The sequence below is a fragment of the Chelonoidis abingdonii genome, chromosome 9 (assembly GCF_003597395.2).
Source record: "Chelonoidis abingdonii isolate Lonesome George chromosome 9, CheloAbing_2.0, whole genome shotgun sequence".
In the NCBI taxonomy this organism is placed as follows: domain Eukaryota; kingdom Metazoa; phylum Chordata; order Testudines; family Testudinidae; genus Chelonoidis; species Chelonoidis abingdonii.
Genome location: NC_133777.1, coordinates 25,270,613 through 25,286,878, shown reverse-complemented (window position 1 = coordinate 25,286,878; position 16,266 = coordinate 25,270,613). Strand labels below are relative to the sequence as shown.

At 45.0% G+C, this 16,266-nt stretch overlaps 1 protein-coding gene across 1 annotated transcript in view; it reads right to left on the bottom strand.

Annotated features, from left to right (window-relative positions):
* The window catches only part of USP7 (ubiquitin specific peptidase 7), a 104,762-nt gene that overhangs the window by 42,579 nt on the left and 45,917 nt on the right, over positions 1–16,266 (bottom strand). The window contains exon 7 of the mRNA XM_032786069.2: positions 339–469. Within this exon, the coding sequence (XP_032641960.1) occupies positions 339–469 (131 nt within the window). The remainder of the gene's footprint in view (positions 1–338; positions 470–16,266) is intronic.

The window sequence follows — 16,266 nt, the reverse complement described above, 5'->3', positions numbered from 1 at the left end:
TGTTTAGCCAAATGCATCATCCACTGGATAAATTATAAAATCAGATCTTTATTGCTGTAGATGGCTGATGGTTATGTACAAGAAAACATTTGATTTTCAGTTCAGCTGACCTTAGTGTTGTCAGTATGCGAAATGTTTTTATTGGTAAACTAAGAAATATTAATAAAAGTCTTCTTAGGAAAGAATAACCATGGACCACTATCAGACTATTTTCTATACCTTTCTAAGCTATCTTTAATTTACCTTTACACAAAGCAAAATACTTTTTAGCAGAAATGTGGAAAAGTTTTAAGAACTTTGCTATATCCTACAAAATATTTTGAAGTTCTGACACTTACCCAAAGGATTTTGTTAGCTTTTTAGTTCCTACTGGTTTGTCACTGTGCTGAAGTTCATAGAATACTCTCTGCAATGCTAAAGGAACACTTTTGGATGAATCATCTCCTTCTGTGGGCATCATGTACACAGCCTACAAAATATTTAGTTCAATTAGTATTTAAGAAAATGTGTGTAGTGCTCATATTGTTCAATTCATCACTTGTTCCTGCTCAGATTTGTTTCATAGACCTAATCAATTAACACAGCAGAATAATCTGGCACAAATATCCTACTGTGGTTTAGGGTGAAAACTATTACTTACCTTATTTGTGGTTCTCCAAATCATGGTAGATAAAAGAAAATCAATTGATTATGCTCACTATAAACTCTTCTAATCATTCATAATTTTTTTAAAAAGTAAATGTGCTGAAGAGTTCAGTAATTCCTTCAAACAATGCACCATACACTGTATGTTCATGAATTCATCACAGTAGGATTTGACATACATTGCACAATACTACAACCTATTTGAAAATGACTTTTTTTTTCCAATTTGGTTTTATATGATACAAAACTATGTGAAGGTAGAAAGGACAATAACAAAAGTGTGTATGTTCAGTGAGGCACATCAAAAGAGGCTTTGGGGATCAGTGCTTGATCCATTCTTATTTAACATCTTCATTAATCATTTGGAAGAGGGAGTGAACAGCATGCTAATTAATTTCACTGATTACTCTAAACTTGAAAGGGTCAAAAACAACAGAGAAATTATAAAAAGGAACCAAAAGGGATTAGGAAATATGAGCACGCAATGCGATTCAGTTTAGAAAAATGTAAAGTACTCAGAGAAAGATAAAGGACAGTTACCTGTTCCCTAACTGGCATTCTTCGAGATGTGTTGCTCAGGTGTATTCCACAGTAGGTGTGCATGCTCTCATGTACACCGGTGCTGGAAGTTTTTCCCGTAACACTACCCGTACGGTGGGGAGCATTGCTGCGACCCCTGGAGTGGCACCTCTATATCACGCGATAAGGGCAGCTGTGCACTCCCCTCACCCTCGGTTCCTTCTTGCCAGACAACTCCAACAGAGGGGAAGGAGGGCTGGATGCGGAATACACCTCAGCAACACGTCTCGAAAAATGCCAATTATGGAACAGGTAACTGTCCTTTCTTCTTCAAGTGATTGCTCATGTGTATTTGACAGTAGGTGAATCCAAGCTATATGTGATGGAGGTGGGTAGGAGTTTAAGGGTTTCCGGGATGGAGTACCGCCTTACCAAACCCAGCATCATCCCGTGTTTGGGAGATGATTGTACAATGCAAAGAAAAGGTGCAGACAGAGGACCACGTGGCAGCTCTACGTATGTCCTAGATAGGGATGTGAGCTACACAGGCAGCCGACGAGGCCTGAGCTCTCGCAGAATGTGCCTTAACAACAGGCGGCGGGGGAACCCTGCGAGGTCATAACATGTGCGTATGCATGAGGTGATCAAGCGAGAAAGGCGCTGGGTTGAAATTGGTTGCCCCCTCTTACGTTCGGCCGACGCAACGAACAGCCTGGTTTGGCCCAGGTGAAAAGCCAGCGCCTTACGCATAGTATACGGGGGTTCCGAGGACACGGCCTAAGCTCCGAGACATGATGAGCTGATGTGATAGCAACAAGGAATGCTATCTTCCATGACAGGTGGGACCAGGAACACATGGCCAAGGGTTCAAAGGGAGGACCCGTGAGGCTGGAAAACACTAGGTTTCGATCCCATTGGGGATAGGGGGCCTGGCATATGGAAATGAACGATCCAGGCCCTTTAAAAGGCGGGAGGTCCTATGGCGGGAAAAGCCCGAGTGGCCCTGTACCGGGAGGTGGAAGGCCGATATGGTGGCCAAATGCACTCTGATGGAGGCAGGCGCTAGCCCATGGGTCCTAAGGGACAAGGTAATCGAGAATGAGAGGGAGCAATGCGGACAATGGGGAGGTTCCCCACCCGCCCACCCGCCTAGAGAACCTGTACCATTTGGCTAGGTATGTCCGCCGTGTGGATGGCTTTCTGCTTTCCAACAGAACTCATTTGACGTTCTTTGAACACCTCCTCTCCTTCTTATCTAACCACAGAGCAACCATGCTGTCAGGTGAAGCACGTCCAGGTTGGCGTGGAGGAGGCATCCCCCTTCCTGGGAGAGGGGATCTGGGCGAAGCGGCAGCCTCCGCAGGGGAGCCACTAGGAGCTGCAGGAGGGTCCCGTACCAGTGTTGACAGGCCAATCTGGGGTTATGAGGATGACCTGCGTCCTGTCTGCTTTTACCTTTTGCAGAACTTTGTCTATTAGAGGGAAAGGTGGAAAGGAATAGAAAAGATGGCCCAACCATCGAAGGAGGAAAGTGTCCAAGATTGCCCCCCATCCTGCCCCTCCCCTGGAGCAGAACTGGGGGCAGCGTCGGTTCTGATCAGCTGCAAAGAGGACAACTCGGGGAACTCCCCACTCTCTGAAGAGCTGTAGGACGACCGCCCAGTGGAGTGACCACTCGTACTGGTGGGGAAAAAAAACCCTGCTGAGGTGATCGGCTCGCACACTGCAGACGCTGGGGTAGGGGGAAGGCTTGCAGGGAGATATCGTAGCCTATACAGAACTCCCACAGGCTCAGGGCTTCCAGGCATAGGGCCGAGGAGCGCGTTCCTCCCTGTCTGTTGATGTAATACATCGCAGCCGTATTGTCCATGAGGACTCTGGCCACCTTACCGCGAAGGTGCCCACTGAAAGCTACGCACGCCAACTGTATTGCCCTGAGCTCCCTGATGTTTATGTGTAGGGATAATTCTGAGGCCAGCCATCTCCCTTGTGTCTGAATGCTCCCTATATGAGCCCCCCAGCCCAGGTCCGAGGCATTCGACACCAGGTCTATTGAGGGGGAGATTTCTCGGGAGGGGACCCCTTGCAGCATGTTGCGCGGAGGGACCACCATTGAAGGGCAGTAACTATCTGAGATGGTATCATGACAACCTTGTCCAACCCGTCGCGGGCCTAGGAATATTGGGAGGCCAGCCAGAGCTGGAGGGGCCTCATTCTGAGCCTGGAGTGGCAAACCACGTATGTGCACGCCGCCATGTGCCCAAGGATCTGAAGGCACATGGCGTTATAACGGTGAAGGCCGTGAGCCCCCATGAATTCTACGTTCTGAACTGGAACTAATGTAGACTTGGTCTCGTTTACCACTAGGCCAAGATCTGTGCACATGGACAGGAGAAGTCCCACCTGGGCCTGCACTTGGGACCGGGAAGCCCCTTTGAGAAGCCAATCATCCAGGTATGGGAAGATGTGCACCTCTCTCCTCCGGAGGTAGGCTGCTACCACTGCCATGCATTTGGTGAAAACTCTAGGAGCCATGGAAAGGCCGAACAGAAGGACCATGAACTCGTAATGGTCCCTCCCTACCAGGAATTGGAGGAAGCGCCTGTGTCCCTCAAATATATGGATATGGAAATATGCCTCTTGGAGGTCCAGGGCTGCGAATCATCCAGGGAGGGAATGATAGAGGCCAGGGATACCCCCCACCCGCGGGTCCAGGGAGGGAACGACAGAGGACAGGGATACCATCTGCAACCTGTAGTGAACCATAAAATTGTTGAGATCCCGTAGGTTTAGTATGGGTCTGAGCTCCCCTTTTGCCTTCGGGATCAGGAAATACCAGGAGTAGAAACCCTCGCTCTGGAATTCTACCAGTACACTTTTTACCACCTCCCAGGCAGAGGAAGTGTGCCACCTCCTGGTCTAGGAGGCGGGCGTGCTCCGGGTCCCCGAGGCTCACCTGGGGTAGGGGGTGGTGGTGATGCAACATGTAGCCCTTGGAGATAGTGTTGAAGACCCACTGGTCCGACGTTATATGGGATCACTCCACGTGGAAGGCAGATCAATGGTTGCAGAACACAAACTTTATTAACTGGGGGGCTTCCCTGGCAACAAGCCCGGTGGCCCCCCGCAAAGAGTCACAACTGCCTCTTTCCCTGCCTTTTGCCCTTCGAGGGGCCTGGCCGTGGGGCTGAGCGGGACTGACGTTGGGACCTATGTCTCTGTTCCCTCGGTCTCTTGGGCAGGGGATTGTAGCAGGGGGAGCCGACGCCTGCAGCCTGGGCTTGTCCTTCGCCGGAGGGACGTACAGGCCCAAGGTTTGCAGGGTGGTGCGGAAGTCTTTCATCCCATCAGTTTGGTCCGCGAACAACCTTTCCTGTCAAAGGGAAGGTCCTGCATCAAGGACTGGGACTCTGCAGAGAAGCCACGATGCCCTGCTCTTGGATAAAGAGGAAGCCATTGAGCAGGCTGCCGTGTTGTCTCCGTCAGATGCCGCCTGGAGGGCTGCTTTAGCTGCTGCCGCTCCTTCCTCTACCGGAGCCCTGAACTCCTTTTTGTCCCACTCCGGGAGGAGAGGTTCAAACTTTGGTAGGGACCCCCCTAGCCTGAAGTCATACTGGCTCAGTAGGGCTTGATGGTTGGCCAACCTGAGCTGGAAACTTGCCAAGGCATAAATCTTCCTGCCAAACATAGCCAGTCTCCTGGCATCCTTGTCCCTGGGGGTGGGTTGATCGTGACGTTCCCAGTGGTTCACTGATTCCACCACCAGGGAGTTAGGTGCCGGGTGGGAATACAGGTACTTGTAGTCCTTAGCTGGCACAAAGTATTTTCTCTCCGCTTTTTTGGATATAGGAGCCAAGGAAGCTGGGGTTTGCGACAGAGCAGTCGAGATACTGGCTACCTCCTGGTGGAGAGCCAGGGCCACTCGGCCTGGTGCCGAGGACGAGAGCATATTAAAAAGAGAGTCAGATGGCTCCTCCATCTCCTCAGCTCAGAGCTGGAGATTGGACACCACTCGCTTAAGGAGCTCCTGGTGAGCCCTGAAGTCCTCCTGTGGGACGGGTGGCGCGGCCGTTATGGACTCCTCCGGTGCTGGTGAGGGAACCAGCATGGTGCCTAGGGCGTCAGGGGGGTACTGGTGGATCGATGCCCAGGTCAGGGTGAGAGTCCAGATGTGGTGCCGTCGGCTCGAGACCCATTGACTTTTCCCTCTGCTGAGGAGGGGAGGCTGAACGAACCTGGGATGTTCTGGCCACCGAGCAAGAGCTGGCCTGGGCGGGCATCTGCGGCCACGGTGCTCATTGACACCACTGCCCCTGTCATGGTGTGCTGTGCCACTGACCGACCTGGGGGCCGGGTGGCACAGTTTGTTCTTGCTGAGTCGCATGACTTGAAGACGAGCGGCTGAGTGCTGATGCTGAGGTCACCGTCGACCACATGGTACCATAGGAGTGGCGAGAGCGATGGTGTCTGCAACGCTGCTGTCTGCGTGACTGGGATGTCAATGACAAGGATCAGTACCCGTCTGAGGAGCTGCTTCTATACTTGTGCTGGCGGCCAGAGCTACGATGCTTTGGTGCTGGAGAATCTCAAGAGGAGTCCTGCGTGCAATGTCTGGTAGAATGGGGACTTGAATCGGAGTGTCTACGTTGGTGGCGTCGAGATCGGCTCCGGTAGCTGCGGCGTGAGGAGGAGTGTTGGCATCGCTTACGCTGGTGCCTACATCCCTGGTTGCGGGGCATGGAGGAGCCCCGAGGCTCCTTCATGGGTGGCGAGCCAGTCAGCCTGAGCTGGGTAGAGGGCTGGCGTGAGCTGTGGGAAGACTGCGTCGAGTGAGGCGGTGAGCGGTCCTCGGAGCAGAGACTGTGCTGCGTCGGGGAGGGCTGTTGTGCTCCCAGTGGCAGCGTCCCTCGAGACTGGGGGCCCATCCCAGGTGGTGCTCCATGTAGCGGGAGGGTTAAGATGTCACGCGCGGCCTGTGCAGCCTTTGGAATTGACGGCATCCTCACCGTAGGGGAGGCACGCGTGGACGGGACCGGGCTGCTCCCTCAACGTGAGTCGGAGGCCTGGGTTCTGAGGGGGACAGTGGTCTGTCCCTCTCCTTCTTAGTTCGGGGCCTGAATGATCTGCAGATCTTACAGCGCTCACTTACGTGGGTCTTGCCCAAGCAACAGATACACTGAATGTGCGGGTCGCTTCTTGGCATAGAACTGCAACAGAAGTTGCACAACTTGAAGCCTAGAGCACGGGACATGCCCCGAGCCCAGACAACTAACTGGAGAAAACTATTTAACTATTGGAAGAACTGTATTACTAAGGCTAACTAGAGAAGCTGCAGCAAGGCTGGAGCATGAAGTTCCGACTACCTTCACTGGCGGCAAGAAGGAACTGAGGGTGGGGGGAGTGCACAGCTCCCCTTATAGTGCAATACAGAGGAACCACTCCAGGGGTCTCAGTGGTACTCCCCTCCATATGGGTACTGCTCAGGGAAAAACCTCCAGCACAGGTGCACGTGGCGAGCAAGCGCACTTACTGTGGAATACACCTGAGCAATCACTCAAAGAACAACTCCCAAATACAGATATTTAATGGGGGAGACGAATTTAGGAAGCATTAATGTTAAGAGAGAATAGGGGCAATAGTAGAGAGAAAATTAGACAAGAGCTTGTAATAGGATAGGGCCACAAACAAAAAAAAAAAAAAAGCAATTTTGGGCAGAAAAACGAAGAAACATCACTTCAAGCAGCAGGTACATGATAGACTGCATTCACTTCTGGGCAGCACAGTATAAAGGTGTAGGGTCTTGTGATTAAGGCACTGAACCAGGACTGAGCAAATCTGGTTCAATTCCTGGTTCTGCCACAGACTTCCTGAGCGACCTTGGGCAAGTCACTTAATCTATCCTGTGCCTCAGCTCTGCATATGTAAAATGGGGCTAATAATATTTCCATCTATAATTAGAGCGTTGGCAAGGCAAATTCATTCATGTTTGTGAAGCGCTCAGATACAGTGGTGAGGGGAGCCAGATTAAACAAATTAAATAGATTAGACTGATACAGACAAAATAAGGGAGTCTAGAAAAGAGCAACAAAAATTGTTAAACAGTTGAGGGACCAATTAAGAAGATTAGAAGATCTGAGGAGGTAACAGCAAAGGAGAGGAGTCCAAACAGACTTCAAATATACATAAAATGTAAATATTTAGCAGGACTAGGAATTTAACATGCTACAATGAGGAGAGTAGCAGTAGAATAACTAAAGTAATGGGATAAAAATAAAACAGGATAATATTTCTGAATTCTGGAAAACTTCTGGACAGTGAATCCATTAGACTGTGGAATAGTCTCCACAAGAAACTGAAAGTCCTATCATACTGGATACAATAAATGATATTGCAGATAAAAATTACGGTCAAGCAGGCAACAGTATAAATAGGCAGCATGATTCCACACTATTATGTCCCCTCTTCCAGTTCTGATTTACATGATCTGAGTGTATGGAAGAGGATAACTCACCAATTAAATTCCGTATCATAGGGAACCTATATGTAAATCAGCATCCTGATGGTAAAGAGGGACTATTTGGCACCTTTGTGCGATAAACACAAATCATCAGTACTCTGCAGAGTCTCCACCCCAGCACTAGAAACATTACCGGCTAATGTGATATAGCCATCACGTGTCAGCAATACCCCTCTGCCATGTACATTGGCCAAACCAGACAGTCTCTACACAAAAGAACAAACAGACACAAATCTGACATCAGGAATCATAACACTCAAAAACCAGCAGAAGACTTCAACCTCTCTGGCCACTCAGTAACAGACCTGAAGGTGGCAAATTTGCAACAGAAAGACTTCAAAAACAGACTCCAACCAGAAACTGCTGAGCTTGAACTGATTTGCAAATTAGATACCATTAACTCTGGCTTGAATAGAGACTGGGAATGGCTGAGTCATTATACTACTTGAATTTATTTCCTTATGATAACTATCCATACACCTCTTGTCAACTGTCTGTAACTGACCATCTCAATTATCACTACAAAAGTTTTTTCCTGCTGATAACAGGTCATCTTAATTAATAAGCCTCTTAGAGCTGGTATGGCATCGTGTGTATGTGTGTGTGCGCGTACATACATATATATATATATACACACACACACAGTTACAGACATTTGACAAGAGGTGTATGGATATATATATATATATATACACACACACACACACACACACACACTCTTCTTATATGTTCCATTCTATACATTCGATGAAGTGGGCTGAAAACTTATGCTCAAATAAATTTTTTAGTCTCTAAGGTGACACAAGTACTCCTGTTCTTATTACTGGCTTAGCTACTTCAAACAAGATGACAAGTTATTCTGCTTTCCTTTTTCTTTCCAAACCAGCTACTGATTCAAAAATCAAGAACAGTAGTTCAACAAATTTTGCATCCAGTTACTTCCACCAATTCAGTAATTCAATCTCCTTTATAAAACTCTGAGAAGGAAACGTGTAGTTTGGGAATGGCTGTGCTCCAAACTTGATAGTAATTAGCAATGGTATAATTTATATGCCTAGGTCATAGCACCTAAAATTTTCTGTAAAAGTATCTAAGTATTTATACTGCACTTTTCATTGGTACCCTGTGAATCCCAGAGAGAGAAAGTTCTGGGCAGAGGTTTTCTACCCTCAACCAAAAAGCTGTATTTTCTAGAAGCATTAACCCTGCTGTCCTGGCCAAATTCCAATTCAGGTATATGTAAGCCAAATTCTCCCTCTATTTTCAACTGCAGAAGTTATTTTTCAATTTAATGTTGGGAGCAGAGAGAGCTCAGCACCTTGCAGGTTCAGTCCATATGATTTATATCACCTTATAATAAGTCAATCTACCTTGCGCAAAGGTAGTAAAAGAAACAGATCCATGATCTTGAGTCTTACATATTACAGGCTCATAATATTAGCAGTGATTCATGATACCTTTTTAATGTCTACGAAAACCTCCTTTTCACAAAGCACATACAGAAAACTGGTGAGATATGGACTGACACGAGTCACATTGTTTAACCAAAATAAAATCTATATAAAACCCAATGTTATTAAATGCAGTGCACACAAACGTAAGATAAATCACCAGAACTAGTTTATCAAAATGTGCTTTCGGGAAAAAATACAGATATAAACGCACACAATATTTAGACAGTGTGTGTATATATATTTCCCCCCAAAGAAGTGTATACTAGGGATTCTACAACCTATCCCAATACTTACATATCCTTATAGTTAGAAAGTTTTTCTTAAGAAATCTCTCTTGCTGCAGATTAAGCTGATTATTTCTTGTCCTACCTTCAGTGGTCAACGGGAACAATTAATCACCATCTGCTTTGCAACAATCTTGAACATATCTGAAGACTGCTATCAGGTCCAGTCTTTTCTCAAGACTAAATATGCCCAGGTATTTTAAACCTTTCCTCACAGGTCAGGTTTTCTAAGACTTTTATCACTTTTGGTGCTCTCCTCTAGGCTCTCTCCAGTTTGTCCACATCCTTCTTGAAGCATGGCACCCAAAACCGGATATATTCCAGAGTAGGCCTCAACAGTGCCAAGTAAACTGGGACAGTTACTTCCTGTGTCATATATACAACACTCCTGTTTACATCCCACAACGATACTAGCCTTTTTTACAATTCCATCGTGTTATTTAATTGTATTCAGTTTGTGATCCACTATAACCCTAGATCATTTTCTGCAGTATTAACGCCTAGCCAGTTATTTGCTATTTTGTATTTGTGCTCTTGATTTTTTTCCTTCTTGGGTGTGGTATTTGCACTTGTCTTTATTAAATGTCCTTGTGTTGATTTCAGATCAATTCTCCCCCAATTTGTCATGGTCCTTTTGAATTTTAATCCTGTCCTTCAAAGTCCTAGCAACACCCGCCCCCGTCCAGCTTACTGTCATCCATAAAATTTATAAGCACATACTCTACTTCATTATCCAAGTCATTAAGGAAATTATTGACTAGTAAATACCCAGGACAGACCCTTGCAGGATGCTACTAGATAAATCCTCTGAGACTCGCAGTGAATAATTGATAACTACACTTTGAGAACTCTTTTTTTCCCAATCAATTGTGCAGCCATCAATTTTGCAGCCATCTTACAGAAATTTCATCTAGGCCACATTTCCCTAATTTGCTTATGAAAACGTCACATGAGACTGTGTCAGATAACTTACTAAAATTAAGATACATCATGTCTACTATTTCCTCCCAGACACTATGTCAATAACCCTCTCAAAGAAGAAAACTAAGCTGGTTGGGCATGATTTGTTTTTGACATACTAATGTTGGCTAATACTTACCACCCTATTGTCCTCTAGATGCTTACAAATTTATTGTTTGGCAATTTGTTTCAGTATCTTTTCAAGAACTTAAGTTAGACTGGTCTAATTCTCTGTGTCCTCTTTGCTTCCCTTTTAAAATATAGGTACTATGTTTACCTTTCTCTTGTACTCAGGGACCTCACTTGTCTTCCATGAGTTTTTGAAGATAAAAACTGAAAGTTCTGAGATTGGGAATACTTGTGACACCTTAAGCCTTGGCTACACTGGCGCTTTACAGCGCTGCAACTTTCTCACTCAGCGGTGTGGAAAAACACATCCCTGAGCGTAGCAAGTTACAGCGCTGCAAAGCGTCACTGTAAACAGTGCCCCAATGCTGGGAGCCCGGCTCCCAGCGCTGCAAGCTAATTCCCACGGGGAGGTGGAGTACGTGCAGTGCTGGGAGAGCTCTCTCCCAGTGCTGGCGCCGCGACCACACTCGCACTTCAAAGTGCTGCTGCGGGAGCGCTCCTGCAGCAGCGCTTTGGAGTTTCGAGTGTAGCCAAGCCCTTACGGTATGGCTACACTCACTTTACAACGCTGGAACTTTCGCACTCAGGGGTGTGAAAAAACACCCCCCTGAGCGCTGCAAGATACAGCGCTGTAAAGCCTCAGTGTAATCAGAGCGGCAGCACTGGGAGCATGGCTCCCAGAGCTGCATGCTACACCCGTAGAGGATGTGGTTTAGGTGCACTTCAAAGCGCTGCCGTGGCAGTGCTCTGAAATTCCAAGTGTAGCCATACCCTTAGAGACTAACAAGTTTATTTCAGCATAAGCTTTTGTGGCTACAGCTCACTTCTTCAGATGAACAGAATGGAACACACAGACAGGAGATATTTATAAATACAGAGAACATGAAAAGGTGAAAGCATGCATACCAACTGTAAGAGTCCAATCAATTGAGATGAGCTATCATCAGCAGGAGAAAAAAAAACCTTTGAAGTAATAGTTGAGATGACCCATAGAAGGTGTGAGGAGAACTTAACATAGGGAAATAGAATCAATTAGTGTAATGACCCAACCATTCCCAGTCTCTGTTCTGAGATTGCTTCAGCTAGTTTCTTAAGTACCCTAAGGCGAATCTTTGCAGGCCTCGCTGATTTGAACACATCTAACTTATCTAAATATTCTTTAAACTGTTCTTTCCCTATTCTGGTTTGTTTTCCTCCTTCCTTGTTGTTAATATTAACTGTCTTAAGTATGTAGTCACAATTAATCTTTTTAGTGAAGACTGAAGCTATTATTCCTATCCTTCATTTACATCAGCGTAATTTCCTGTTGTGCCTTTAATATTGCCTCTGAGAAACTGCCAGCTCTCCTATACTCCTTTTTCCAATGATTGGACCTTACCAATCACTTTTCTGAGTTTCTTAAAATATGCTTTTCTGAAGTTCATCATCCTCATTCTGCTGCTCATTCCTTCCATTCCTTAGAATCAGGAAATCTATTATTTCATTATCACTTTTGCCCAACTTGCCTTCCACCTTCAGATTTGCAACCAATTCCTTCTTGTTAGCCAAAATCAAGTCTAATATACATACACATACTTATGCTATATATAAACAATCACGTTAAGTATGACAATATCAGACTTAGGCATGAAAATTTCCAGCTCCCTGATAAGTCAAAATTATCAACAACAGGCCTCAAATCAAAAGACAATTGCCCTGATTTTCAATAGTGCTGAGTGCCCCAAAGTCAATAGGAACGGCGTGCTCAGCCCTTCTGAAAAATTAAGTTCTGTATCTATGGAAAGCAACTATGGAAAGCAATTAGTTCCTTTTTATATATATCCAATCATTATGCTGATTGATAAATTTGAAGTAAATTCAAACTGCCATTGACTAAATGCATTAGTATATACTTTGTTAAATGCTAAATGTTTCTATTAAGACACACAAAGTGTGTGAGATAATATCTTATTTTACCAACTTTTGTTGGTGAAAAAAACAAGCCTCCCAGATACACAGAGCTCTTCTTCAGCTACACAAATCTGACTTGAAGAGCAGCTCTGTCTAGCTTGAAAGCTTGTCTCTTTCACCAAAAGAAGCTGGACCTCCCCTCCCCTCGGCCAGTCACTCTAATATTCTGAGACCAATACAGTTACACCACCACCGCAAACAACAAATGTTTCTATTGTATGTTATCAACGTGATATTTAATTTATATGCTTCCCTGGCTTTTCCCCTCTGCTTGTGCAATTTAGGATAAAATCAGCCTATTACTCAAAGTTCAGTCCGAATTTCCAACCCAGATAAATAATCTATGTATCTTCTCTCGTAAACCATCTCACTGAAATGCCCAGTTCACTGAAAACTCTGAAAAATTTGCCTCAAAATCAAGAAATAAGGCATTTAAATACATTCAGCAAACAACAATCTCAAATTAAAATCTGAGATGTTCCCCCTCTGGGGATAAATGCAAGAGAATAGTAAAGACATGTGGGGACAAAGTCTGAAAAGAAGAGGCACATAATCAGGTACTATGCAGAATACATATAAAGAGGAACAAGAAAAACTTATACAAGCGAGGCAACATTAAAGGAAAGTTTAAATCCATTGCTTAACAGAGGAAAAGCAAACACCATGACAAGAAATGGGAGGAAATACTTCATCCTTTTTCGTGAAATCTCAGGCAAAGTAACTACTGAGTAACAAAATACATTAGATGATGACAAGGAAAGGGAGAGGTCAAAGCAGAGCCAGATCAAGAAGGAACAAACCTAAATCACTTAGGCTGAAATTACAAACATTTGTCTCAGGCCCTAAGGTGTGATCAAGAGAATTAGCACAAAGCTTGAAAAAATTACTATTATGTTCTAGCTGGAGGACTGAATCTATTAGCTAGAAGCAGAGACAGAACACTAGGGTGGAGAGACTCCACCAGTAAGATCCAAGGGCAAAGTCTTTGTGAGAAGCTCTGTCCCCGGGCCTTGTTTAGATCGTGATGGTGGGTTCGGATTTAATCAGACATCTCCCAGCCACAGGCCAATATAAAAGTTGAAAGTTCTTTCCCCTCTAACTGGTCAAGGAGAGAAAGTGCCCTGGTCCCTTGCCACACTTTCTCAGCCTCATGGCTGCTGTTTGGAGGGATAGGGTCTCTGCCATTTTAGACTGCTGTTGGGAAATTGCAGGTAGGGGAGGGGGAGGAGGAGAGAGGGAGGAAAAGGTCTTTTCTCGATTAGCTTTCCCCCAGGCTCCATTTTAGTGTCTGACTCCCCACGAGTAACTCAAGTACTTGCCTGTCCTAATGTTCACTGCTTTTCCAGTTGGATTATTGAGACAATTTCATTTTTGTTCACAGGATTCTGAACAGCATCAGTAAAAGCAAATAAAGTCCTGTTAATTTCACCTTGCTCAGAACACTACATTAGTTTTCATGCAGTGTACATAAACACTCATAACAAATTTGCTTATAAAATAAAAACTTGAATTCTGTAGAAATTGATGCGCTCTCTCCAGACTAAGAATTTTGTTCTGGTGAACAATGGTAGGAAGACGACTAAAAGAAATACAAATCTGTACCATTTACAAATATTTCTGGTTGGTTAAGCGATTTTACTCTGCAGTGGGCTGAAGATCGGGACCAAAAGGAAAGAGGAGTGTCCAACAGATTCCAAGGCCATTGTGGATAGTGGCCAATAAGTAGCAGGCCAAGAGCCCCTATACTTCTCTTCCTGCTACAGGCGGTCTCTGAGTCCTGCCAAGGAACGTCAACATGCTACGGCACCGATGATGGCTGAGAAGCTGGTACTGTCTCCAGCACAGACATCAGCCTCCTGGCTTGCTCAGTCAGGTTCTACTTGCATCTCAAGTCCCTTGCCACCAGCGTCATGTTCTTACAGACAGAACCCCTGTTCTAAATGTACCTCTCTCCAAGGTACAATAAACACTACATGGGGGGGATCACTATTCAGAATAGCCCCTCCACACGATGGGCAATGTTTAAATCCTGGTGAAGGCAAGCCACCAGAAAACTACAGCTAAATACCAAACTGACCCACCTATAAACAACTTATTAAACTATTTGCAAGAAGGTCTCAACGACAGAGGAAAAGGGGCAGTGTGAAGAAACACTACCCAGAGTGCTTCGACTCTAGCCCTGGGCAGTGAGAAGTAACTGATGGGGCTTGGGGCAGAGCTGCCCTTCTGTAGCTAGGGGAGGGGCTACAAAGCGAAGGGGGTGACTGCCATCCCTGCAAATACAGCGAGGCAAATTTCTCTGGCTTTGATGTGCTGGGTGCGCACGCACACCTGAGTGGAACACATATCTGCAGCCACTCCAAGAAGATAAAATTAACTGGTGTATCATGCAAAAACAATCCAAATATTCCAAGGCATGTGTTCTATTTTTGATACTATGTTACAGAACAAGCCACACAGTGCAGAAATAAAGGAGAGAGAAACAAAACCACTGAAAGCAGTGGGGTCCTGGTCCATCACTAGGGCTTCTGGGGACTATGGTAACACTATTATTAATAGTAATTAAAAAGATTGGAAAATAGGCTATATCAAAGGAAAAACTGAGCTGCCAAGAGAGAATATGGAATCTTCCATCAACTTTAGAGTAGACACTTTTTTGTGGATTGTTGGAGAATAATAATTTAAATTTATCTATCAATCAATCAATCATGTCCCAAAGTGGTAGTGTAGGGATATTAAAGAAGGTACCAACAGCGATTCCCACAAGTGACAGTGACCCCTCAGTTTCACCAAATACAAAAATCTTTTAGTTCTTCTGTTAAAACTTGTAAGCTCCTGTCTGCAGAAAATATTGATTGTATCTGTCCTGTGAAATATACTTTATTACTATGTAAAACTTACAAACAAGTTAATTGACTTTGTTCTTGATGTAAACAGAATGCTAGCCTTAAGTTGTAATTGATACAATGTAAACAGACTCCCACCTCTGTGATTACCTGGCCGGGAGTCTCATATGATTTAACACACACCCCGAAAGTGGTGGAGACAGTGAACTAAAATATGGTTAAGATATGGAATGTATGCTGATGAATGCTTGATGTACAGGAATGGTTAGGGAGGTGCCAGCCTAGAAAGGGAGTATCCATCGGCCAAAGAATGTGTCAAGTCGACCACCAGACAACCCCCGGAGGGTAAACTGGGATCCACCCCATCACCTATAAGGATGAGAAACACAAATATTGGACAGTGTGAAGCCACCAGGAATGTGCCACTTTAGACAATGTGGAGCCACCAGGAATGTGCCATCTGCTGACTGAGTCAGCAACAGCAGGATGAAACAGCTCCCATAGACTAACATAGGAATTAATTCCTATAAGAATGTACTCCAAAGACTGAGAACTTTGAGTCTCTGGTTCTGCTGCCAGCCTCCAGGAGCATCAGGTGCACCTGACACAGACTCAGCTCCATCCTCATGACCAAGATACCTGGCCAGTAACTTGGCATGAGCAACTTCTAGGCTGGTAACTATAACACCTATACAGAAGTTGAATGAATGATTGTGTGGATGTGTGTGTGTGTGTGTGTGTGTGTGTGTGTGTGTGTAAGGAATAAGTAGTAATAGGAATTAGTCAAACAGTTGTTTACTTTTATCTTTTGCTTTATTATTATATTTACAATAAATGTGGCATCTTTGCCTTATCCCTCTTAATAAGATCCTGCTGGTTTTTATTATATTGGTATAACAGTAGGCTATACTAAAATCAATGGAGACCTTCCCTAGACCAAATTATTTTAAGTCAGGATTTCT